Source organism: Pseudopipra pipra, chromosome 1, assembly GCF_036250125.1.
Source record: "Pseudopipra pipra isolate bDixPip1 chromosome 1, bDixPip1.hap1, whole genome shotgun sequence".
Classification (NCBI taxonomy): Eukaryota; Metazoa; Chordata; class Aves; order Passeriformes; family Pipridae; genus Pseudopipra; species Pseudopipra pipra.
Genome location: NC_087549.1, coordinates 73,287,384 through 73,312,635, shown reverse-complemented (window position 1 = coordinate 73,312,635; position 25,252 = coordinate 73,287,384). Strand labels below are relative to the sequence as shown.

Below are 25,252 nucleotides of genomic sequence, written 5' to 3'. Positions count from 1 at the left end.
TGGAGACCTCAAATGTAGTGGTCCTTGATAGATTTTTCTCCCCCATGGATTTGAGAATGAAACTACACATTGGAGTGTAGGGAAGGGAATATATAGTCCTTGGCAGTGCAGCCAGTTCACGGAGAGAAGGAAGAAAGAAATCTGCCATCATTTGGATGGAAGCAAAGAAGTGAAGCATCAGCTAAGTAGAATAGGAATCCCTGAGACATGACCATGAGTTAATGCTTTGCTCTGCCTCAAACACCAGTGAACATTGCAGCTGACAAGTTAGAACAGGATGTGCCTGGAAGTACTGATGTAGGAGAGCACCCTTCTGGAGCCAACTTCTCTGTTCTGGTCCATGAAGACTGCACAACACAGGACAGCACAAGCGCAGAAGTGGGGTCAAGGAGTGGGCAAGACCAGTAGAGGGGGATCAAGACCACCAAAAGAGCCTCAAAGACTCCCTGATGGTTTCCAGAAGGGTCCAGAAGAATGGACTGCTCATGCTCACTCTCTTACACAAAGAGTAAGAAACCCCATCCCAGGGCAGGGAAAAATTACCTATTAGAAGGTGCCTCCACAAAGCTTGGGTGGCTTCCTCAGGACTCTGGACATCTGTCGGCTGGATTGGCTGATGGTCTTCTTTCTTCTCTTTTCTGACCTCTCTTTCACTCTCCTCTTCTTCCCTCTTTCCTCCTAGTCTTTTTTTTGTCTTATTATTAGGAAGTAGGGGCAAAACATTTATCAATTTCCATGCTGAGTGTGTTTTGCTAATAAAACTTTGTGAGCTTTCTTCTCTGGATCCTCTTGGCTTTTGCTATTCTTTTTTGATCATATACATCTATGAATCTTGGGTGCTCCCTTCTTTGTAGGAGTGGGACACAACAGTCACCAAGTCTAGCATCGTAGTTCACTCATAGCATTTTAAAGTTCCTCATTGCTGCTCCCTCCTTAAACACTGCACCAGGATAATTCAAAATGAAGCTGAAGCAGTTGTGATCTTTTCTTGTTGGCAGAAAACACTGTTCCCATTATGGGCCCTACTGCAAACAGAAAAAGAGTTAGAATACACACTAAGTGTTTATAATCCTGTGTTCACAGCTGCTCGACTTTTTTGAGAGAGCAAGGAGCTTATAGTAGTACCCCATCCCAGAGAGCTGATGTCTTCAGTGAACAGTGATAGCATTACTCATACTATTTTCTAATTCTAATATTTTGTTCTTCTTTACCTGACTAAAGTTCCAAGTGCCCACCATTCACTATAATCAAGTGCTGATTTCCTTGAGATTCCCCAGCTTTCCTTTGCTCGCTCCACTTCTGCTTTCCTAGACCTTGCTTGTACACTGCAGGAGAGCTGCCCGTGCCAAAGAGTAAGGACTCCTTCAATGGCCTCCTGACATTCTCTTTCCAGAAAACTCTGGTCATTTTTCTCTTCCAGAGCTCCTCGACATCACTGCACCCAAGCAAGAAAAGCAGAGCAGGTCCAGCTGCAGTAACCAGGGTCAGAGAAAAGTCAAGATCATCAGGCAAGTCTGACTTGACAAGGCAAGGCTAAGGACAAGCCGGGAAGTCAATCCAGCATCAGTATCAGCAAGGCACAAGCATAGCTGAGACAGTTCAGCCAAGGAGCAAGGGCATGGGCTGAGCTTAAACGCAGTTCTGGAGCAAAAGTGGGAGAGCTTTTCCCCAGCTCTCTTTCACTCCCAGCATTTTCCCCAGAAGTCTGATTAAGGTGACAAGTAGCCAATCCCCTGGTGTGGGAAGCCAGGGGAGCACACTCAGGCCCTGACAGCAGTGTCCCATGTTCAACGAGCACTCAGGCACCAGAGAGCTGGCAGGGACCAGTGCCTGTGCTGCTGCTGTTCAGCACTGCAAGGCAGGAGCCTCACCACAACACAACACAACTACTGGTCCCAAATAGCTCAGGGAGGAATCTCATGAGGATGCAGATTCTAGTGCATGTACATTAGGCAGGAATCACAGAGTCTGTGTTACAGAGAATGTACTAAAGGTTTACTCCATAGTCATTTGAGTTTAGCAAACTGTCTCTCTCGTATCACAGAGATGAGTTGTTTACAAACCAAACACTGTCAGTCCGTTTAATTAGCTCTTTAGCATGGTGAGAAATGTTCCCTGGCAGAGAGTTCCTGGGAAAACCTCCAAGATGTGAAATGGAGAGGGAGAACATACAAGGCTAGTGTCCCAGACCCAAAACTCACAATTGAATCATCCCTCTTTGGATGATGGTGAACTGAGCCCAGAGAATGTAATAACCATCTTCATGGCCAATGTAACAGTAATTTTTAGCAGTGCAAGGGACACTCATGCCATCTTGCCACAGAGGGGAACAGCTTCCACGGTGCCCTCTTTTCTGTACAGATGTAGCATAAAAACATACAGCCCTGACACGTTCTGGAGCTGCCCAGCTTAGTTTAGGTAGGTCTGGGTCTAGGTATCCTAATATTCAGGTGTCTTGATATTAGCAAGATAGCTAGCAGAGTGTTAGCAAGACTGCTTGACTTGCTCCACTAAAGACTCCATTTGCAAGCTTGTCAGACTGGATCATTCAGACAGGAACTGCTCACATTATGAGGCATCTTTCTCCATGAAGTATGCAGAAATGGTCAAACAGCAGGTTTTTTTCCTAAACAAAGGAAAAATGTGTTAGTTATAAGAAGTGGCTGTAGAGAAACAACAATGTTGTTTCACAGGTCTGCTTAACCCTATTACTGAAAAAAAAAATCCACTCAAACCTGATTTCTCTGAATCACTGTGGCATGCTCGAAGTCAGAAGCTCAGCTCTAAGCTCAGAAGCATGGCCCTGAGCTCAGAACCACTGCACCCCACAGCTGCTGCAGGCTGGGTGTGAGCAGGAGGGATGGAGAGGAATCTACATGCTGTGCTGTGCAGTGTGCTCTTGGCAGCCTTGCCTTGTGTGCTCGCACAGACAAGCACTGGGTCAGCATAGAGATGCGAGAGATCAGAGGAGGAAAGGAGCCAAGGCTTGGGAACACAAGAGAGAATAAGAAATGAGGCTGGTAACATAGAGGCAGGGCTTGGTGAGGGTCCTAGGAAGATGTGAAAACTTGGATGTGAGCGAGGACACAGGGCCAGTCATGAAATTAGCTCAAGTCACTGAGCCCTTGAGGGGAATTCAGAAAGATTCAGATCTTGCTGATGACATATATGTGCCATGTCAGCGATACTGGGAAAGACCTGCCGGCTGCCTCACCTCGTTTTTAAAAAAACCTGGATACAGTTTGCTACAGCAGTGATAGGCATATGTTGCCCTCCTGTGGTGAACCTTGCATTTTCCCTGGAGTAAGGGAGTAGTACTTGAAGGGACTGGGGCCCGCAGCCCCAAACACATCACTAGACTAGGCTTTTATTTCCCAGTGGTTACAAACGCACCATTATTAATTTGAACATTGACAGCGTTTGTCTCCCACAACTTTGTCGTTATTCAGATACATTTAATGTTTTGTTTGACCAGACCCACACACAAAGTCCCAATACAGGTATTCCCATTGTTCTGTCAAAACACAAATTTAATTACTCCTGCCACAAAAGTGTACCAGTTTGAGCTGCACTGGTTTCATTAATTTGGTTTAATACTTTCAGTTTCGTGTTGCGTGCTGTGATGAAAGCCATTTGTCCTGCAATTGCCTCCATGCAGCCATGATTGACAGTGCTAATGCTATATATGTTGAACTACAAACCTCTGAAAAATTAACCACTTGAATTTCTTACAATTTTGTCAAAGTTCCATTACCAAGCCTCAGACTTCCCATACTAAGATCTATTTAAATGTTAAAAAATATTTATATACAGAGCACAAAATGTTTATTTCCGTAAGTAAGATCAGCAAAGCCACAATTTCAGTTTTCAATAAATTGTCCTGTGTTCCTAGAGGCTTCTGAATTAAGCAGTGATTACAGTTAAAATCTGCTCTAGGAAGAAAAAAAAAACACCCAAACCCAACATACTACCACCAAGTTCTGACCAGGTCTCAGCTCACACCTTCTTATAGACTACCAGCTCATCCTGCTGATGATCTGTCCAACACTATAGTCAGTTCCCAGTTGCTGTCAGCCAACCCTAGGTACCATCTGGAGAGCACATCTGCAGAGCACATCTGCAGAACTTTCCTCCTGGCCACTTGCAGCAGTGCCTGCATGGACCTCTCCCTCCTGTGCCTGCTCTACATCTTCCACTGAGGACATCCAAAAGTGGTGTGCAGTACTGTCCATTTCTTCCTGCACCTCACATCTCAGAGGAGTCACAATATCTAAGCCATGCCAAAGGAAAAGTAACTGAAAAAGAGTTGATAGGTGAAACCAAAATAATTTAGTAATGGGATTCACCAATGTGAACAGACAGGTGTGCTGGCCCTGGGTGTGATGAAATTAATTTTCTTCACATAGCTGGTATGGGGCTGTGCTTTAAGATTTGTGACCAAAACACTGCTGAAACCAATATATTTGCTATTGTTGAACATTGTCCCTGACTCATGGGAAAGAGGCCGGGGGTGTGCAAGAGGCTGAGAGGAGTCACAACCAGGCAGATGACCTGAATTAGCCCCAGGGATAGCGCATGCCAAAGCTCCCCAAGTCACTGTTATATGTGATAGAGCTGTTTTCCTGGAGATGGATGAACACCTGCCTAACCCTGGGAACTGGTGAATGAATTCCTTATTTTGCTTTGCTTTGCCTGGCTTTTACTTTCCCTATTAAACTTGTCTTTATGTCAACTCTTGAGTTTTCTCACTTTTACTCTGATTTTCTCCCTCACTGCACCAGGGAAGAAGTGATTGAACGATTGTGTGGATGCCAGCTTGGGTTAAACCACAACTACAGGGGACAGGAGGTGTAAGAAAAAACTAGTAAAATGGGAATAACTGTTTTCTCACTTCCTCTCTATCACACTTCATTGAGGTGAAAGGGGTACATCAGTACAACTACATTACTCCCTTTTAAGTTCTGGCTACACCTGGGTTTTTTTTGTGTTAGTGAACAAAGAGATGGCTCTACATGAGATCAGGTATTGATGGGCTTTTAGATTCACACTTACAATCCTGAACTGATTCAGAATGCCAGAGTTCAGCAGCAGTAAAACTGAATAACTGTTGCTGTCCAGTGAACTGCATATAAATGAAGCTAAGTTGGGAAAAGGTAAAAGAGTAACAAGGAAACACCCACTACTCACTAACAATGACAATAAAGCTTTGCATGATTTTCCTCAAACAGTTCTAGGAATATAACCAGTCCCACAACAACTAAACTTGCTGTTTCTACCCTTCTCCCTCTATCAACACTCATTGCTTGGCACAAGTGAGGTACAGTCACAGCAAAAAACAATTAGAATCAGACCTGCTAGCAAACAGTAACCAGGAAAAAGTTTTCTTTGTCCTACACTACACTGAAAATTTAAAACTATGCATGTGAAATGGAACACAAGTAATGCTGAATTGATATTTACAATACTTCCCTTGCTTTTGAAATATGCAAAAAAAATTAGTACATTAGGTTCTGGTCTACCACTTGTTTCTTGCTGATAGTAAGGTACCTTGCTTGTGAAACTAACAATTTTACTCTACCATTCTAAGATCATACAGGGGAACTCTGAAGTAAACGCTCTCAATTGTGGTATTATAGACATAGTTCTGGGGAAAAAAAACTTAGGTGGATGTGTTTACTCCTGAAAAAAAACCTCCTCACACATAAATCAGGAACAGGGTACCAACAAGAGAAAAAAAATAGAAGCAACTGGAATCATGAAATACAGTTCCCTTAAATCTTCAGATTGAACCTTCATACTTGACATACTTAACATATGAGAAATACGGGAGGCTAAAATAATTAGTTAGTAATTAAATAATGAAATGAAAATTTATTTTAATAATTTCTACTTGCTTCACTGAAGAGTGACAGACCTCTTAAAATGAGACTATGTGGGCTTTGCTCATAAGCAGCTAACAGTTAGCTGCAGGAGCAATGGAAAAGGACCCATGGAATTTTACTGCTGCATTATTTATGTTTTTTCCCTATACATTCAGCGTTTTCTATGAATATTCACACTTCTCTAAGAAAAGATGCACCAACACTTCTGAAACAAGTCTTGAAATCACCAGTGCTAAATTGTGTTTTATTTCCAACAATTAGCCATTACAGTATGTGAAACAAAAAGCGTCCAAAATAAATAGCTGAAGATGAAGCATCAGTATACTACTGTCTTCGCTACTGTTGTGGCCCCTTAATGTTTCTTGCTTTTCAACCTTCATTCTTCAGATTCTCCAGGCCTACGGATATCATCAATCTTCAGGATCATTCTAACAACCTGAGTCGCCAGAGAAATCTGCTGTTTCTTACCAATCAAGGTTTCTATAACATGCTGCTGTTTCATATCTGCCAAAGGAAAGCAGAAGAATTAGACACTCTCCTCAAGTCTAGATATTATATTTAACCTGAAGTAGTAATTTCCATGCAATTTTATAGAACGTTTTGAAATTATTACTCTTGGCCACTGTAGTTTACAAACACCATTTGTACAAATTAGTTTTACATCTGGGTTCTTACCAAAGATCTTGGGACATTAAGATCCAACTCTTTTCCCAACTAGCTCTTCCCTAACTGTAACTTTTCACCATTCTGCATTACTTTTTGAAAAGCACAGTTTCTATACAGATATACTGAAAGCACCTTAAGGGCTGAGCAACTACTAAAGAAATGCAAGTTCAAATGCCATAAAACAGAAACACCTAATCAAAGAAAGGTTATGAATTGACAAATTCTGCACTTTACCCTGTTCTTTTGAAAAGTGTACATCCAGAAGAAAATAAGTTTTTATACACTGGCTCCTTAGTCTTCACATGCTTGTTACAGGTCTATATATGCAGACCTACTGGTGTGAGCAACACTATACGAAAATATTTTCAGCCTTTTGTTTACCTCACAGTTATTTGCAGAGCTGCAGTGTAAACTGGATCACTAAAACTACGGTATTTAAAACACAGCCTGCTCGTCTCATTATGAGAGTAGCTTCTTTTTTTCCTGTGCCACAATGTCAGCACACATCTTCAACTAATCTTGCCACCAAATAAAGGTTTTCAAGCAATATATATTTTCTTCCTGGTAGACATGTATGTCTCTCCCCACCTGCATTCCCATTTATTATGACAAGGTGCAAGAGTCTGAATAACTGAAACTGTTTAAAAAAACCATAGTAAGCATTTTGAGCTTTTGAGAAAGAAAAGCCTATAAGCTACTCCTTCTCCACACTGCAGTTCTTACCATTTGTTCCTTTCTGCAAACAATCAATGCCGAGGGCTGGATTATTTTCTTTCACTTGCCTAGCCCGCACTTCGGTCATAGTCTGTATTGGATTCATACCACTATTCTCCGAGAGTGCCATGGGAATTACCTCCAGGGCATCTGCAAAAGCTCTCACAGCATACTGCTCCAAAGATGGGCACTAGAGGAAAAGAAATTTGAATTCAGAAGCTATTAATGCCAATGTTAGTAAAAGCAGATTTTTATACTAGCTATAAAATATATACGGACAACATGCAGATTTTACTGGGAATAAATTAACTGAGCTAATACCTCTGGATGATAACTACTTGCAAATTAAAAAAAAAAATTAAACTGCTCTTATCATAAAAGAAAAAATAGTATTAGTAATGACTTTTTACAGAGAAGGGAAGGAAAACTTTTAATGCTGGTTATCAGTGAATGTCAAAAAGTTCCACAACATGCATGTTTTGGAAGATCTTTGATGTTTTTCTGGAATCTCTAAAGGCAGACTTAATCCCTCATAAATTAAAGACAGTTTTAACTATTCCTTTGTCACCTTATCTGCTGCTTCACTGACTGCCAAGGCACAAGAAATTTCAGCTGCACCACCACCATACACAATACGATTATCACGAACGAGATTCCGGATTACACACAATGCATCATGAAGAGAACGCTTTGCTTCTTCAATGATCTGGAATTATAAAAAGCATGTATTTTACAATATACACATCTCAAGGCTATGAAGAGGTATTTCCTAATACAGAAATGAAAACTGGAAATAAACTGTAGGATCTTCTCATGGCTCTAATGCAGCTCTACTGCTGCTATATTACTTCAAAATACAGAATGTTAGACAACCTTTAACACAGAAAGAATAAAAATATATGTATCATTTCAGTGTTATTTGTTAAATCTGTAATTAAGAAGGACAAAAACTTACGTTGTAGGGTTTTTAATATGCTATATTTACAAGACACAAAACACCAAGATTTAAATGCCAACATTTTTTTCAACTGCAGTTTCTGTCAACTCCCAACTTCAATAGACATAGGAGGATTTAACATATATTTAACAAACATATATTTAACACGTTATATATTTAGGAACATACATTTAACAAACATATTTAACAAATAAATATATTGGGTTGAGACAGATGTTCATTCAGCTTGTGAAAGAACTGCTTCTCAGTTTGCATCAATGTTGATTCAGAATTTGCCACCAGGACAAGTATGTCGGCATCGAGACAGAATTTGTCAATCCAGCTGTCCAGCTCTGTGGTTACAGAGGAGGAACATAACAAGTTATGCTAACCTTTATAGCAGTATGTTTGCTTCCTTAAAGAACTTTTCAGGATACGTTCTTTTTTCCTAAGTTTTTTCACTCAAAGTAGGACTTGACCTATAGTAAATAGAATTTAGTGCTAATAGCACAACCAAATCCCAGGTTAAGTACATAAGCATTTAAAATGGTCTCGTTCTGAGAGGGTGGGGGGTGTAGGGTGTGTTTTGGCTTGGGTTTTTTATTTTTCCTTTTTTTAACTGGACTAAATCAGAAGTGTTACAACTAGGTCTACAATAAAACCTAATCTTTCAAAGATGCTAGTATTTACTCATAAAAGTGACTCATGAGAAAAAAAAAAGAGAATCCACAGGTAAAATTATTTCTATATTTATGACCTATACGGTCTAATAGAGAGGGAGCAAAGTTTTTATTTAAAAACACAGAATACGAATCTAATAAGTGACTTCTGACACACAGTCATGACTGCCTACAACCCTTTATACCTTCTATTTGTCCACAGTGCAAGGAAAACGTAGACAAAATCAAGAGGAGTTTATTAGCATGCTTTAGAAAGAAACTACACATTCTGCAACTTATGTATCAAACATTTGTAACAAACCAAGCATCTCACCATTTTGTTTCCTCCTCTGATAAAAATGGTCACAGCTCTGGAATTCTGACACTGTTCGATGAGAAGCATTCTGTCCTTTGTTGTTCCAAAGGAGATCTCTCGGACAACACCCGCAAAACCCAGTTTCTCTGGTGTGAGTTCGCAGAAGCGAGGAACAATGCGTCCTCCAGTCGCAATGGCGATTAACTGAAGTTAAACAACCATCGGTTAAGATTTTTCCATTGTGTTTTTCATAACATAAAAACAGTGAAAAAGAATCTGTCAAATGCCTACTACAAAAGCTTATCTTCCCACCACTTGAAAGTATTTCAGGCGATGCTTTGTTTCTGCAAACTGCAAGACCGAAGCAGAAATGTTCCTAGACATCTAAAGTCATATACGTAAACTCCAATTATAAACCATAATCCCATTCGCTGTATGTTCCTCCATAGATCCCCAATGATTTTTCTCCAGTAGCCACCCATGCACACAATTATGCAGTTCTACCCAGAAAGCCTGAACTTTTAGCTGGTACAGCCTATTATTTAACAAATGTTTGACAACTGGTACAAAGCCCAATTTTACTTACTTCTATTTCAGGTCCACCAACCCAACGAACAGCAGGCAGCTCATTCTGGAGCAGCAAGTGATTTGCCTCATCATCAAAACCCCATTGGCAAATAGCAAGGTTTGCACCAGTGTCTTTTATCTGAAAGCAACAAAAATCATTAATCTTCTGATCAGAACTAACACAGAAATGAAAAACAATCTCTTTGTGGTTTTAATTCTCATAATTTTCTCAAAATAGATTTCTGAAGAAGAACCCTCTGGCATACATAGAGATCAAAATATATTTTAAACCAATGTGGTATCTCTTTCTTACATAAACTTAAACTTTTATTCATAGCACTACAATTGCTTGTATGTTGCCTCCTATAAGTAGGCATTTCCAGGAATAAATCAATGCATTATACTATTTTGCATAAAGGCTACGAAAGACAAACAGAAATAATCCTAAAGACTACCTGCTTCACCATCTCTTCAAACTTCTCTTTTTCGTATTTCTGCAGTGCCTTGTAGTCATCCACAGATGTGACATCAAGCTTATGTTTGGTTTTAGGCTTAGGTGGTTCGAATGGACAAGTAAGGATTGCAATTTTAACATCTTTTAGCTCCTGTGCAATTCAAAAAAACCCAAAAAGTTGAGTTTTGACCTCATTAGCACCTCTTTCTTATATATGCAAAACTTACGGACATATCTTTATAAACATGGGCATGGGAGGAAATGCGAAGACCATCTAACTTATTCTCAAGTGGAACAAACGATAACTAAATAATTCTGCCAATAATTTCTGTAACCCTCTTAGAATAAATTAGACACTGTTTAAGCCCTTAACAATCTTTAACAGTGATGTCTTTTTATAGTTTAAAAACCAGAAAAAAATTCAATGAAACTGTTATTCGCCCTATCCACAGTGACGACTGAGAATACTAATAATTTTTATAGCAACATTTCAAGTACTACGTGACTGATATTTTTCACTAGTCTTCTTTTTTTCACAGAATAAACAGTGTCAACAGCTAGAAAAATAGTTAAGAATAACAGAAATTTTTAATTGCCTCCATTTTTCTTGCAGTACACTGCCCACTGCCCAAAGACTTGGAGACCTTATCTATATTAAATATAATACAAAGACAGTTTCTGGGGTGTTCCAAACAGCACAACATGGAAACTCAAAGATTAAGAAACACTTCTTGATATTAACTTTCACTAAGCATATTAAGCCTATCACACACTATGGATGATTATTTCTGCTTTAATGTAGAACTCTGCAATTGTCCTCACTTAGGAGGACAGCAATTCCTCCCCTTGCCATAATCTCTCAATATTATTGTAAATTCTAAACTTCCAACACGAAGAATTTCACACTGCCCTCCCCTTCCTCTGTTGATACATGCGTAAAAAGCCAAGCCAAATCACAAGGTTGTTTAAATATTAAACAAATGCCAGGATAGCATGTGAAGACAATCTTATTTAAGCCATTACACGTGACAGACACACACAGGGACATCACTTACTTTAGGCATCTGTGGATGACTGAAATCTTTATCCACAATCACTCCTTTAACCAACTGTGTATCTTCCAGTCTACCTCCCACTTTGCCTTGTACCTTGATCAGCTCAAAATCAACATCTTTACGTTCCATGTCTGCTACTGTCAGTACAGCATTCACGGCAATTTCTGCCATTTGCCTGTGACAACGGTTAACTCTACGTTTAAAAAAAAAATACAATTAAGTTGCATTACATTTCTTCAATTTGGGAAAAAAAAGTGATTCTATCAATCTCAAACAGCAGAAAGTATCACTATAGCTAGAAACTTTTGCACTCTACATTAGAAGTAAGGGTCCTGTCTGCTTGTTCACAGAAATAAAAGGTGCTGGATACGGCAGAAAACAGAACACACAACAGGGTTGGTGTAAACAGCCTTTGTGGACATAGTCTCGATACAGTGAGGAGCACTAACTACCAATAAGCATTCAAATGACAGAAACCACTGTTAAGACAGTCCTGCAAAGGAAGCCCTTCCAACATCTGAACTACACACAGAATCCATAAAGGAAAATAAACTTATGGAACTATTCTGAGGTAAGATTTTTTTAGGAGAGGCCTTCAGCAGCACTTCAACAACGCAAACAATTTAACAATTCATCAAAACAACAGGATTTCTGCTTTCCACTCAAAGAGTTTTCAAGGGAAGCTTAAATATTCTGAAGTTTTTGCGACTTACACTTTAGAGCCCAGAGTCGTCTTTGCTGTCTGTATCAGAGGCTCAATGTTCTGTGGATCAACTGGAAAGCTGTCACTGATTTTGTCTAGATGCTCAATAGCAATGCGGGCTGCCTGCTCGTAACCGTCTGCTATTCTGATGGGGTGAATACCTCGATCTAGTAATTGCTCAGCCTGTTCCAATAATGCTCCAGCCAGAACTACAAAAAAAAAATAATTAAGTTTCACTCTTGATTGGACCATCATTTTTAATACATTATCAACACATTAAAAAGCATGGTTTCTCATTTTTTCTGTAATATTATAGGAGTTCAAGGTTTCCTAAATAACAAAGTAACTCTAAACAACCTCCTACTTGCTATGCTTAGAAAGAAAACACCATTAATGTTAAGATCAAAATGAAGCACAGGCACCAAGGCAGGACAGGTAGAAGATTATGGAAGAAAACTATGCAGAAAAATGTTTAAAGTACAAAGAGGGCTCTCAGCATTACCTTAAAATACTTAGAAAAGACACAAAAGTGTCTTTCTGATTAAAGTATTTCTAAGACAAGAACCTAAAAGGACACTGCAGCAATACTCTAAAGAAGTGCTACAGAAAAGCTACTGTTACTTCACATAAAATTTCTCAAAAGAGCTGAAGAAACTTGATTTTAAAGCTGGAAAATCTTAATTAAGTTTAAAATACTTTCTTACCAACAACTCCAGTAGTTCCATCCCCAATTTCATCATCTTGAGATTTAGCCAGCTCCACCATAAGTTTGGCTATCTGGTGATCCACATCCATCATATTCAGGATGGTAGCACCATCATTTGTCACAGTCACCTCACCATCCTTGTCCACCATCATTTTATCCAAGCCTAAAAATACACGTTCAAAGCATGAAGGAAAACCTAAAAAATCCTTCAAAACAATTACTAAGAGAGAACGAGTAGAAGTGTTTCATTATTACCATTGGGCCCCAGGGATGTTCTTAGAGTACTTGCTACAGCCTTTGCTGCCATTATGTGAGACTAAAAAAACAAAGGAAAAAGAAGATAAACCATTACTATGCATTCTGAAATCACAACAATAAGCTAAGAAAGATACAGTAACGCAAATACTGTAATTCAACTGAGAACAACCAATTATGACTGAAAAAAAGACATCAATATATGCGTATTATCTTTATGCCAGAAACATTTCCTATGGCTTTTCTTGCATTGCTCGTGCTGGCTCTGCTAAAGCATGCAAAGGCAGAGCAGCCAAAGCGACAGCATCCACGTTTAAAGCAGGGCAGCAACAGGAGCAGGCAACTCTACAAGGAGAAGTCAGCGCAATTTTACTCATCATAGAATCACCATATTATGGTTTGGGTTGGAAAGGATCTTGAAGATCAACCAGTTCCAACCCCCTGCCAGGGGCAGGGACACCTTCCACTCAGATGGATGCTCAGAGCCCCATCCAACCTGGCCTTGGACGCTACCAGGGATGTGGTACCCACAACCTCCCTGGGCAACCTGTGCCAATGCTTACTCCGCTTTTCCCTCGCTATTTGTATCACCCGCACGCTCACACGGTGCCGACTGTCTCAGCCCCGGCCTTCCCGCAGCGGCCGCGCCGGGCGGGGGGCGGCGGTCCCTGGGAGGGGCTGCGGGAGCCGCGAGGAGGGGCGCGCTGCACCATCTGCGGGGTTACGGCCCCAAAAGCCCGCAACTCTGGGCTGGATTCACGGCACGGTGACCGCACGGACGCTGTGCCGCGGATTCCCGGCCCCGAGGGCGATGTCTTTCCTCTCCCTCCATCCCTCCTACGCTTGCGGGCCTACACTGGGCTCCATCCGTCCTGCGCCATCCGCGGGGCTGCCGGAGAGCAGGGCACCGCCTTATCACAGGGGGCTCCGTCCTCCTGCCCCTCTCAGCAGCACATCACGGCACGGCACGGCATGGCATAGCATGGCGCGGCGCGGCGCGGCCCACCCAGCGCGGGCCCACGGGCGAACCAGCGGCCCTGGCGGCCGCCCCGCCTCGCTCACCTTGAGCGCCTCGAGCCCCATCAGGCGCGTCTTGCGCTCCTGGTCCTTGAGGATGAGGAAGGGGCGCCCATACTCGTCAAACGCCAGAGTCCCCATGGCCGACATGGCTCCCGCTCGTGCCACTGCCGCCGCCGCTCGCGCGCTCCTCCCGGAAGCCGCCGCGCCCGCCGTGACGCCGCGCACGGCCCTGCGCCTGCGTAGCCGGCGCCAGCGGGACATATTTCGCGGGCGGAACCTTTGTGGCGCCCCCAGCGGACCCTTCTGGAAGCGTCCGGCGCGGGGGGAGTGGCATCCCCCAGTTCGCGGGGGCGGGGAGGGAGGATCTCCTCCATGGGGTTGGAATATGGTCGCTGAGGGCGGCAGCAGCGGGCTGCATTGGGTGGTGTGAATGTGGCGGAGTGAAGACAGACACACGACGGAAGAAGTGTGTGCGGCAGAGTGAAGACAGATACACGACGAAAAAAGTGTGCGCGGCGCTCCTCTCCGGAGCGCCTTCAGAAAGGTTTATGTCCCCCACCCCGCATAGCGAAGTGGTACTGCCCTTCCCTATAAAGCCCGTGGGACCAGGATGACTGTGGGTTCGTTTGTGTGTGTTTGTTCGTGCTTGTGGTGTCTAGGCGGGCATTGGTGAATGTCGCCGTCCCCTGGAAAAAAGTTTCTCCTGGGAGGAAGAACAAGAGCTCCTCCGGGACGTTTCCCTGGGCGCAGGCTCCCGGGCGGTTCCTGGCAGGGACGTCCCTGCCTGCGCCGCCCTTGAGCTGTTCCGAGATGCTCCCGGTGGACGGGGGCTGTGGGCTTACATGGAAACTGCGCTCCTGCCCTGAAACAGTGTAACCTCGTGCCTCGGCTTCTCAGCAACTGTAGCATGTCCCTAGGGTCTGGGAATCAGCTAAAGGAATATAAGGGAGGGGGTTGTTTGGTTGGGGTTTTTTGGTTTTGTTTTGCTTTGTTTCGAATGTCCTCTCTATTTGATATAACACACTGCTTTATCTCAGGTAAGCATTTAATAAAACTCTTAGTGAAAATACTCTTTGTCATCCCCCAGGTGCGATGTCCGAGGCGGTAGCGAAGAAGAGCCCGGAGCAGGATGGTGAGGGCGGCTCCAGGAGGAGCAGCTGGGGGCTGCTGGTCACGGCTGGGGTCGGTGGGACTCTGGTGGCCCTCTATGCTGTGGTCACCCCCTTTGTGACCCCAGCCCTGAGGAAGGTGTGCCTGCCCTTTGTTCCTGCAACTGCCACTCAGGTCCAGAATGTGCTGAAAATGTTGGAAAATAGAAGTGGCCCCCTAGTTGACATTGGTAGCGGGGATGGCCGCATTGTAAGTTATGGACATTGCCTTCCTTTCATACCGTGTCTCAAAAAGGTACCAAATTCTGTAGCTGTGGCTGCCGTTTTCTCATACTTACGAATGTTTTGTCTTTGGCATCCAGTGGTTTTGTTTGAGTCTTATGCAAAGGATCAAAGTTGAGAAAGTTTAGGTGAGTAATAAATACTTTTTGCTCCAGTCTTGCAGCTTGACCAAGGCAGCATACAAAATGATAGCCTGGTCGTGGTGACTGGAGGGAATTGCACTGCATTCACATGAACAGATGCCATCAAAATATTGGTGCTGTGATTCCACATAGGTGTATAGCTGCAGCAAGTGACGCTGTGAGATTAAATAGCACTGTGCTTTTGGAGCTGCAGTTCAAGCTTAATGTATAAAGGTGACAAGAGAAAAGGAGAATGAGAAATGACTGATAGATTACAAGAATGAAAATTCATAGTTCATCAGAAGTTTCTAGATTAAAACTTGTCAGTAACCTTTTAAATTGTGTCTTAAACCTTTATTCTAGAAACTGGTGTCTTTTTGTATTTTTTTTTTTTTTAAATATAGATCAAGAGATTACTTTCAGACTCTTGCTGTTAGTATGTCATTTTGGCTTGGATTCAGAGGTTGCTCAAGTGCCCACCCCTCACTGCTTTTCAAATAAGTGGCCTAATTTTGAACATTTTTCCTTGTGCGTTTCACTGTTCTCTCCATGGTCAATTTTGGTACTGCTTAATTCCAAGATAGTGTCGTGAATGTGTTTAATTAAACTTTTATGTAAGTCATACGTGTACTACAAGGTCACAGTTTTGCCCTATGAATGTTTACGAATTCATTTTGTTTGTCTGAATATAGTAATTTCAATTGGATTAGTCATAATAGTAAAGTGCGGTTTTGAGTTTCTGCTCACTATACTACACTATACTCTTGGGCATCTAAACCTGAGTGACTTACACAAGTGCTTTCTTTTGATTTATATTTTAAATAAAACTCTGTGCTACTGTTTAGATGAATAGACTTTTATGTTTCTAAGTGAAAATTTGTTTTCTTTCTTGCAGGTGATAGCAGCTGCAAAAAAGGGATTCAAAGCTGTTGGTTATGAATTAAATCCCTGGCTAGTTTGGTACTCCAGATACAGAGCTTGGAGAGATGGAGTACATCAGAATACCAAATTTTATATTTCAGACTTATGGAAGGTAGGTAGTGAAGTATGTAAGAAGGAATCTGGTATGACTGAGAGATTTTCATAGTTTGGAAATATTTTCCTGAAGGAACTGGAATGCTGACTGGCAACAAGGTGATATATTGGGCTTTGAGCAAAGTACTTGTGCTGGGAGTCAAGTTTCTTATGGGCTTACTGTGCTGCTCTGCTGGTTCTGTGCTTTGTTAATGTGCTGCGCTTTATCCATAAAGGCTCCTGGAGCAGGCCTGTGGCTGATGAATTACGTGGGGCTTTTTTTGTGAGTTTGGGATTTTTTTTATTTTTTTTTTTTCCAGAGAGGAACATAGGAAAACTCCATGGCACTGACTGGAAGAACCCAGGCACTAGAATGCCTGGTACGTTTTTATAACTAGCTAACATTTAACAAAAACTTTAAACTATACATGATTTGAACATTTACAGAAGCTATGAAAAAACTCCAAACTTAGATATAAAAAAAATCATGTAGGTATTTTCTAAATTAATTCTTCCTGTGCTACTAGGATTGGTGCCATATTCTTGGCCAGACAGTAGAATTTTTTGCTGTTCAGCAATATAAAGTTTTCTTTATGTGGAAATTTATGTGATGAAAAGTTGACATGGGATCTCCTTTCATATTTTTGGTCTAAATGCCTGCTGGAAGAAGTGCAGCTAGAGGGATGGGGAGAAAAGAATGGTGAGAACGTCTCCAAATATAAATGCCATTTTCATTAAGACTCGTTCTCAATTTTTATTTTAGGTTTCTTTTTCCCATTATACAAATATTGTTGTTTTTGGCGTACCTCAGATGGTAAGTTTGCTATTTTTACAGTGTAATTTTACTACTGTTTAATTATTTTAATACCAAGGCATTCAGTGATAGTACATTTATCTGCAAAATGAACCAACCTGTAGCAGGTCACAGGCAGTCAGTAACAATCACAGAATGATAGAATGTTAAGGGGTTGGAAGAGACCTTAAAGATCATCTAGTCCCATCCTCCCTGCCATGGGCAGGGGCACCTCCCACTAGGTTGCTCAAGGCTTCATCCAACCTGGCCTTGAACAGGGCACCCCCAGCCTCCCTGGGCAACCTGTTCCAGGGTCTCACCACTCTCACAGGAAAGAATTTCTTTCTACTATTTAACCTAAATGTCCCCTCTTTCAATTTGCACTCATTCCTCCTTGTCCTATCACTTCAGTTCCTGCCTAAGAGTCCCTCTCCAGCTTCCCTATAGGCCCCCTTCAGACACTGGAAGGTTGCTATGATGTCTCCACACAACCGTCTCTTCTCCAAGCTGAACAGCCATAACTTTCTCAGGCTGTCTTTGTAGGGGAGATGCTCCAGTCCTTTTATCAATTTCATGGCCTTCCTTCGGACTTGCTCCAACAGTTCCATGTCCTTATGTTGGGAGCACCAGAACTGTACACAGTACTCCAGATGGGGTCTCACCACAGCAGAGAGGCAGAATCGTATCCTTCAACCTGCTGGCCATGCTGCTTTTGTTGCAGCCCAGGATTCTGTTTGGCTTTCTGGACTGGGAGTGCCAGCTCATGTTGAGTTTTTTGTCAACCATCACCCCCAAGTCTTTCTCTGCTGGGCTGTTCCCAATCACTTCTCTGCCCAACATGTAGGTGTGTCTGGGTTTTCTGTGACCTGCATGTAGGGCCTTGCACTTTGGTTTGTTGAATTTCATGAGGTTTGCATCAGCCCACCTCTCAAGCCTGTCAAGGTCCCTCTGGGTGGCATCCCTTCCCTCCAGCATGTCAACTGCAGCATACAGCTTGGTGTTGTCACTGAACTTGCTGAGGGTTGATCCGAAATAATAATATTTTGCTATTTCATTGTTGCTTCTTAATGTCCATGATAAAGCCTGGTAAAACTTGTGACAGTATGCAGACTGGAGCTCTGAAAATACACCTGTTTTTGAGAAGAATTTTCTGTCCATTCGTTTGGAATCAAATGAGAACTGCTGTGCTACAGTTGCTTGGAGGGAAGCCGATAAATTGGTTCTTGGAAATTTCAGTTTTTCATTCTGAAAAAAGGAGTTTGCAGGGAGAAGATGAAGTAGGAAATTCACTACAACTGATTTTTGGGAGCCTTGTTAGAGGAGAGTATTCAACTTTGCTTATGTTCTCCAAAAACCAGATCACCTCAAGTAGGCCAGCAGCTGATATATTGAAATGACCCCTTGTTCACGTGTGGATTGTGAGGGTTTGGGAAGGTACACAAATACTTCAAGTAGCTCTCTAGGCTATGTTCAGTGTGTCCCTGGGGAAAATGCATTCTTTAAAACTGGTGTAGAAATTGATAGACTGCTTTAGTGCTCTCCTACTTGAGTTCCAGCAGGGGGCAGTACAAACGTTTGGATTTGCAGTCCGGAATTCTGCCGTGGCACCGAGGGGGTAAAGTGTGGGTGAAGAAAGCAGCTTTGGTGAATTAGAAATTAACAAATACCCTGGAAAAACGTGGGTAATCCCAGCAGAAATACTGGCTTAACTTTAAATGTAATAAAGTGGGATAAATTAGTAACAGCTGTGATAGAAAGAGTAACTATAGGGCTCAGAAAAACCTGTAAATCCTAGGCTAAATTCTTTCAGTAGAAATACTGCCATAAATGCAACAGATGCAAGCATACAAACCTGTGTTTCCTGAGCATTCATTTGTTTATGATCCCCTTTAAATTTACTTCAGTCACAGCCCTCTGGAGTGACTGAATTAAGTTTTTTAGAAGCCTTAATACATTTTTTCTTTTTTCTTTAGCTTTTTTAATAATGCTGGTCTGATTTGATGCTGCCACACAGTGCTTTTATTTCATATGCAAGATTAGCTTACAAAACTTGGATTTATTGATCTTCAGGGAAGACTAAGACCTCTCTTGTTCTTGCAAACATCTGCTTCTGAGTCATTGTAGAGAGAGAGAGACTTTTACTTGTTCAGGTTGGATGATGGAATTCTTACCAGGTGTTCATGTTCACAGCTTTTGTGTATTTGACTGATTATATACTGTTCAAAAGGTTTACTGAACTATCTATCCCAGCCTTTGCCTGATATAATATACATAAAATACAGTATGATTTAACACCTAAAGTAGCTGATTTAGATTTAAAACTATAGATTTAGCTTAAAAACTATTTTGAGTGGTTCAAGGATGCAATTCTTCCTGTTTGAACTATTAATGATGTTTTCTAATTTAAGGGAACATAGATATGCAGTTTCACTAATTTTCATAATAACTCATTAAAAATTAGGCCAGGTCTCTATTTGTAATTTCTGTAACAAATTAGACCTTCTTCTACTGCTGTCTCCCCTTAGTTTTAGGTACCACAGTGGGCTTATTTTTCTAGTTTGTTCAAGGTGTGGTAGCAAAAATGTTTAAAAACATTTACACTATGGATGAAATCAGAGCATAGAATGCTTAAAAATATTTGGAGGCAACTCTTTGATATATTAGGTCTATGACTATAATAATGTTCCTAGAATATTCTCTTGTAAGCTTAAATGGAGCTATAACAGGATATTACATCAAAGGCACACCCCGCATGTATGTGACAGTGTAAGTTACCTGCACCCTTTGGAAACACATTTTCTTCAGTCAGTCTTGTTTTCTAATAATGTTCTGTTTTTTTGTTTTTGTGGTTGTGTTTTGTTTTGTTTTTGTTTGTTTGTTTGTTTGTTTTTCCATTTTTGTGAAATTTTTATATATTTTGTGTCTTAAGGTGAGCTACATTTGTAAATAATTACTATCCTTTTAACCTTTTAGTATCTAAATGTTGCATCATTATATCAAAGTAAATAGAGTTTTACACATAATAGAAGTAGCCTGTGGAGTTTGCTGTTGTAATTGCTCATTCAGATACATACAGTATGTAAGAATAAAAGGAACTCCAAATGGATGTGTACTGCTGATCTGCTTAATCATGCCAATGCCATCAAAATTTCCGAAGGACAAAAATGGCTAAATCTGTTAAATTTCTCTTTTTTGTTTTCTTTTTTTTTCATCCTGAACCTAATCACTATCTGAGATGAGAAAGAAATATCTTTGTATTCTAGGTGCGTTAATTCATTTCTCACTTAATTCATAGCAAAATTTACGAGGAGAGCATCTGACTGGGAAGGGTGTTGCTCTGTTCTAGAAAAGTAGTGGTATTTCCCTTGACTTTCGTATCCTCTCAGTTTTTAGGAATGGAGGAAAGCTAGACCATAGGTGTTCAACCAAGGAGAGTTACATAGTGGTATGTAACAACATCCTGTTCTCTAGATTGGAGAGAGATAGGTTTGGTGGATGGATTATTCAATGGATAAGGAATTGACTGGATGGCTCTGTCCAGTGGATAATGGTCAGTGGCTCAATGTCCAGATGGAGATTGATAACAAGTGCTATTCCTCAGCAGTCTGCCAGTCCTGCTTAATAACTTCATTAATGACAGAAATGGTGGGATTGAGTGCATCCTCAGACAAATTTGCAGATGACACCAAGCTGAGTTGTGTAGTTAACATGCCTGAAGAATGGGAGGCCATCCAGAAGGACCTGGACAAGAGGTGGGCCCATGGGAACATCATGCAGTTCAACAAGACCAAGTGCAAGGTGCTGCATCTGGGCCGGGGCAACACTGGTATCAATACATGCTGGGGGATGAACAGACTGAGAGCAACCCTGCTGAGAAGGACTTGGGGGTGCTGGTGGATAAAAAATATGAACATGAGCCAGCAATGTGCACTTGCAGCCCAGAAAGCCAATTGTATCCTGGGCTGCATCCAAAGCAGTGTGGGCATCAGGTCGAGGGAGGGTATTCTGCCCCTCTGCTCTGCTCTGGTGAGACCCCATCTGGTGTACTGCATCTAGCTCTGGGGTCCTCAGTACAAGACAGATATGGATCTGTTGGAGCAGGTTCAGAGGAAGGCTACAAGCATGATCAGAGGGTGTAGCATCAAGGGCTGGAGCTCCTCTCCTATAAAGACAAGTTGAGAGAGTTGGGGTTGTTCAGCTTGGAGAAGACTTGACTCTGGGGAGACCTTGTTGTGGCCTTTCAGTACTTAAAGTACTTAGAAGAGATGGGGACAGACTTTTTAGTAGGACCTGTAGTGGCAAAAAAAGGGGTAATGGTTTTAAACTAAAAGAGGGTGGATTCAGACTAGATGTAAGAAAATTTTTATGATGGTGGAACACTGGCACAGGTTGCCTAGAGAGGTGGTAGATGCCCCATCACTGTAAATACGCAGTCATGCTGGATGGGGCTCTGAGCAACCTGATCTAGTTGAAGATGTCCCAGCCTGTGGCAGGGGTGTTGAACTAGATGACCTTTAAAGGTCCCTTCCAATCCAAACTATTCTATGATTCTACATTCTGTTTCATGCAGTGCTGCTGCAGGGACTTGCATGTGTTAACAGGCTGTGGATTCATCAAAGCTCAATTTCAATAGCATTTCACATACCAGCACTTCTCCATACAGTGACAGGAGAATGTTTGCTTTCAGTTGTTGTCTGTGTGATGTTTTGGGTGTCCTAGTATCTCTCTTGGGGTTAGACTGTAAATTATGAGCACTGGTGATGTTTGAGTTCCACACAATAGCTCATGAACCTAGAGGTGTCAGAAATAGCATAAATTCAGAGGGCTGAGCTTTCATTCTCTACAGAGAAGAATCCCACTGGAGGGATTCATGAATTGGAACATGCAAAGTCTTTTCTTTGTCTTTTTTTTAATCTAAAGGATAAGTTTTTGATTTAATTTTTAGAACTTAGATGTCACCAATTGGGCACAAGAGCCATTTTCTAGTTTTAGATATTCTTTGTCAAGGCATCAAAGCTAAAATATATATCATACTTTTGTAAGAGTTTAAAAAAAATCCTCAAACCTTGGACTTCTCTTGAACACTTGAATTAGATTCTAAAGAGAATGCTTCTGTGTTTTTACTGCTTCTGAAAGCTTTTTATTATTACTCAACAGATGCCACAGTTGGAGAAGAAGCTGGAAGAAGAACTTGAATGTAATGCCAGAATCATTGCCTGTCGCTTTCCTTTCCCCTGCTGGATTCCAGATCATACTACTGGAGAGGGAATAGACACTGTGTGGGCTTATGATTTGAAACGTTATAGAAGATGTGAAACAAAAAACTTGGAAATTACACCAGAGAGAGAATCCTAAACAACTAATTTGTTTTTTATACTGAAATTTTTAACTTTGACTTTACCTGCTGAAGATAAGATAGAGCCCCAGCATATGGAGATATATATATTCACTTAAAGAACTGAAGTGCACTGATTATCTGAAAGCAAACAAAGGTTACTGAAAGATGTAGTTAAATGGCTTAATGCAGTGTCCTGGTTTAACTCCATCTGGCAATGAAGTACCACACAGGTGTTTGCCCCAGTTCTCACACTCCCCCCATGTCATGGGAAGGAAAATTGGAGAAAAGATTATACCCATGGGTTGAGATAAGAATAGTTTAATAATTGAAGTAAATTTAATAATATTAAAAATTGCAATGAAAAGAGAGACAGAAAAAGACAGAAGTAAAACCCAAGAAAGATGAGTGATCCACAATACCGTTATTCACCCCTCATTGACTGATGCCCATCCCATTCCAGAGCAGTAACTGGCCCTTCCTTGCCAACTCCCCCCAGTTTATATACTGGGCATGATGGCATGGAATATCCCTTTGGCTAGTTTGGATTGGCTATTCTGGCCATGCACCCTCCCAGCTTCTTGAATGCCTTCTTGTTGTCAGGGCATGGGAAACTGAAAAGTCCTTGGCTTGGGGCAGATGCTGCTCATCATCAACTAAAACACCAATGTTACCAGCGTTATTTTCATCCTAAATTCTAAACACAGCATTCCACCAGCTACTAGGAAGAAAATTAACTCTATCCCAGATGAAACATGACATGTAGCTAGTAAAAATTATGAGAAAGTTTTATAGAAGTGGAAAGCTTTAATATGGAAAACGGGATAAAAACCACAGACCACTACTGTTAGGGGGAATTTCTATGTGAATAAAATGCTCAAATTGGTGAACTTAATATATTTATTCTTTCTGATGCTACATAGCATTTGGTGTTGGTGTTGGAAGCAGTGTGAAAGTGGCTTCTCAAATGAGCTGTAGTTCCCAAATGTCTTCATTATGTATGGCAAGTAGGCATAATACTGCATACACAAAACTGATCCAGGTAGACTATGATGGTGATACCACTTGTTCACACCTGAGCCTTGAATGTGTACCTTTAATAGTTGAGTATGATAAAAGAAGCAAATATAATAAGTTGTTTATTCATTGACATAAGTACAGCCTCTCATTATATTACTGAATTTTAATTTCACTTGTTATGTGAAAACAAACTGCAGAAGTATGCTCTTACTGAACTCTTAATGGTATAAGCCTTTGCAGATGACCATAATTTTTCCTAACCCCTCTGCTTCAGGAAGGGATTTCAGAAGTCATTTACTTGTCAGTGAAGTGTCAACATTTCTGTGTGCTCGAAATTTGGATAAAGGTATGGATGAGAGTTGCTTACTTGAATGTTTGAAGGCTGTCTATGATTCCAGAGCTAGTTGTTCCGGCTAGCTTGGCTAAATCTGATTGAACATCATTTAATTTATGATGGGAGATGAGACGGAAGGTTTTCAATCAGACTTCTTTTCCCTTCTACTTTTCTATACCATCTGATGAGATCTCAGAAACCCATGGTATCGCTGCATGGCTTTTCCTTCTAAGTGAAGCAAGTTCTCCGTGTCCTTTTGTCAATGCTGGTTTGCAGTGGGGCACTGTCACTGCACTGGCATTTTTCTTTTCTACCATGGTTACAGCACTTTTCTGTTTTATAAAACAGAAATGTTTTATAAAACATTATCTGCTTACTTGTTCTTTTTTCTGGTTCTCAAGTAAAGTTTTACTGTTTTCACCCAGTAACAGTTGGTCAAAGTCTCTCTTGGCCCCAGTTAACATATAGCCTGTTCGTTAAGCAGTGACTATGTAAGTTTGTCAGACCTTTGCATATATGATACCCATAGAATGAAGTTAAAACAAGCTAGGCAATTGTCACCTGACTTCAAGGCAGTCGTTATCACAACTAAAATTATCTCAGGCCAAGAGAAGTGCTGAGACTGTATAATTTCAGGTAAATACAAAGTCTGTGACATTTTATTATGTGTCAGGAGAGCAAATTTGCTGGACAATAGTATCTGGCTTGAAGAGAAGTTGTGTGCTATTTGGGATGCATAGCCTACAATGATACCAATACTCAGGCTTTTTGGTTTTGGTTGAGGGGAGAGGAAGGGGAATTTAAAATTCAAATCTACACTGAGGATTTGAAATGGAGCAGTGGCATGGTTTTGTCCTGATAAGGTATACAAAACGGAAAAAAAGGGACAAATGTATCTGGAGTCTGCAAAGGAGAGGTAATTTCAACCTCGCATGTCAAGGCACAACTGTAAATGTGGGGACTGTGTACTGAAGTACGTTGGTTTCTGGTAAGCAGGCTTTCACAGCCTTTCACTGCGATGTTACATAAAGCATCTTGTAAAACTACACTATATTCTTTCTGTCATGATCTAAATGTTATGATTATTACACAGTGACAGCACAGTGGCTTATCTAAAGTGGATGAATTTAATATCCCAAGGCTATAAAACTGGAACCTTAGACAAAGGAAATCTGAAATTATTTCTATTGGAAAAAGACCACACAAAGTGTAAATTAGCTAATTAAGCAGGGTCCTTCCTCAAATGATTATAAAGGAGAAGAGGACACAAAAGATTTTGATCAGTTGAGTTGTGACCCATCTACAGTGC

At 41.2% G+C, this 25,252-nt stretch overlaps 2 protein-coding genes across 9 annotated transcripts; one reads left to right on the top strand and one right to left on the bottom strand.

Annotated features, from left to right (window-relative positions):
* Positions 1 to 6,099: 6,099 nt before the first annotated feature.
* Positions 6,100 to 14,160, bottom strand: CCT5 (chaperonin containing TCP1 subunit 5). Its single transcript, XM_064661076.1, has 11 exons — positions 13,977 to 14,160; positions 12,915 to 12,975; positions 12,658 to 12,822; positions 11,964 to 12,162; positions 11,251 to 11,443; positions 10,197 to 10,346; positions 9,761 to 9,880; positions 9,193 to 9,378; positions 7,831 to 7,968; positions 7,272 to 7,452; positions 6,100 to 6,386 (listed from the first exon to the last, which is right to left on the bottom strand). The coding sequence occupies exons 1-11, from the start codon at positions 14,079 to 14,081 to the stop codon at positions 6,259 to 6,261; spliced, it is 1,626 nt and encodes a 541-aa protein (XP_064517146.1). The 5' UTR covers positions 14,082 to 14,160; the 3' UTR covers positions 6,100 to 6,258.
* Positions 14,161 to 14,242: 82 nt separating this feature from the next.
* Positions 14,243 to 24,991, top strand: ATPSCKMT (ATP synthase c subunit lysine N-methyltransferase). Of its 8 annotated transcripts, none has more exons than XM_064661105.1 (5): positions 14,243 to 14,554; positions 15,022 to 15,338; positions 16,343 to 16,480; positions 17,225 to 17,275; positions 22,412 to 24,991. In XM_064661105.1, exons 1-5 carry the CDS (start codon positions 14,545 to 14,547, stop codon positions 22,607 to 22,609), a joined length of 714 nt encoding a protein of 237 aa, XP_064517175.1. In that variant the 5' UTR covers positions 14,243 to 14,544; the 3' UTR covers positions 22,610 to 24,991. The 8 variants fall into 8 exon arrangements, with proteins under 8 accessions (XP_064517175.1, XP_064517219.1, XP_064517193.1 ...); XM_064661149.1 differs by having other exon boundaries at positions 14,244 to 14,440; XM_064661123.1 differs by having other exon boundaries at positions 14,244 to 14,478.
* The last annotated feature ends 261 nt before the right edge of the window (positions 24,992 to 25,252 follow it).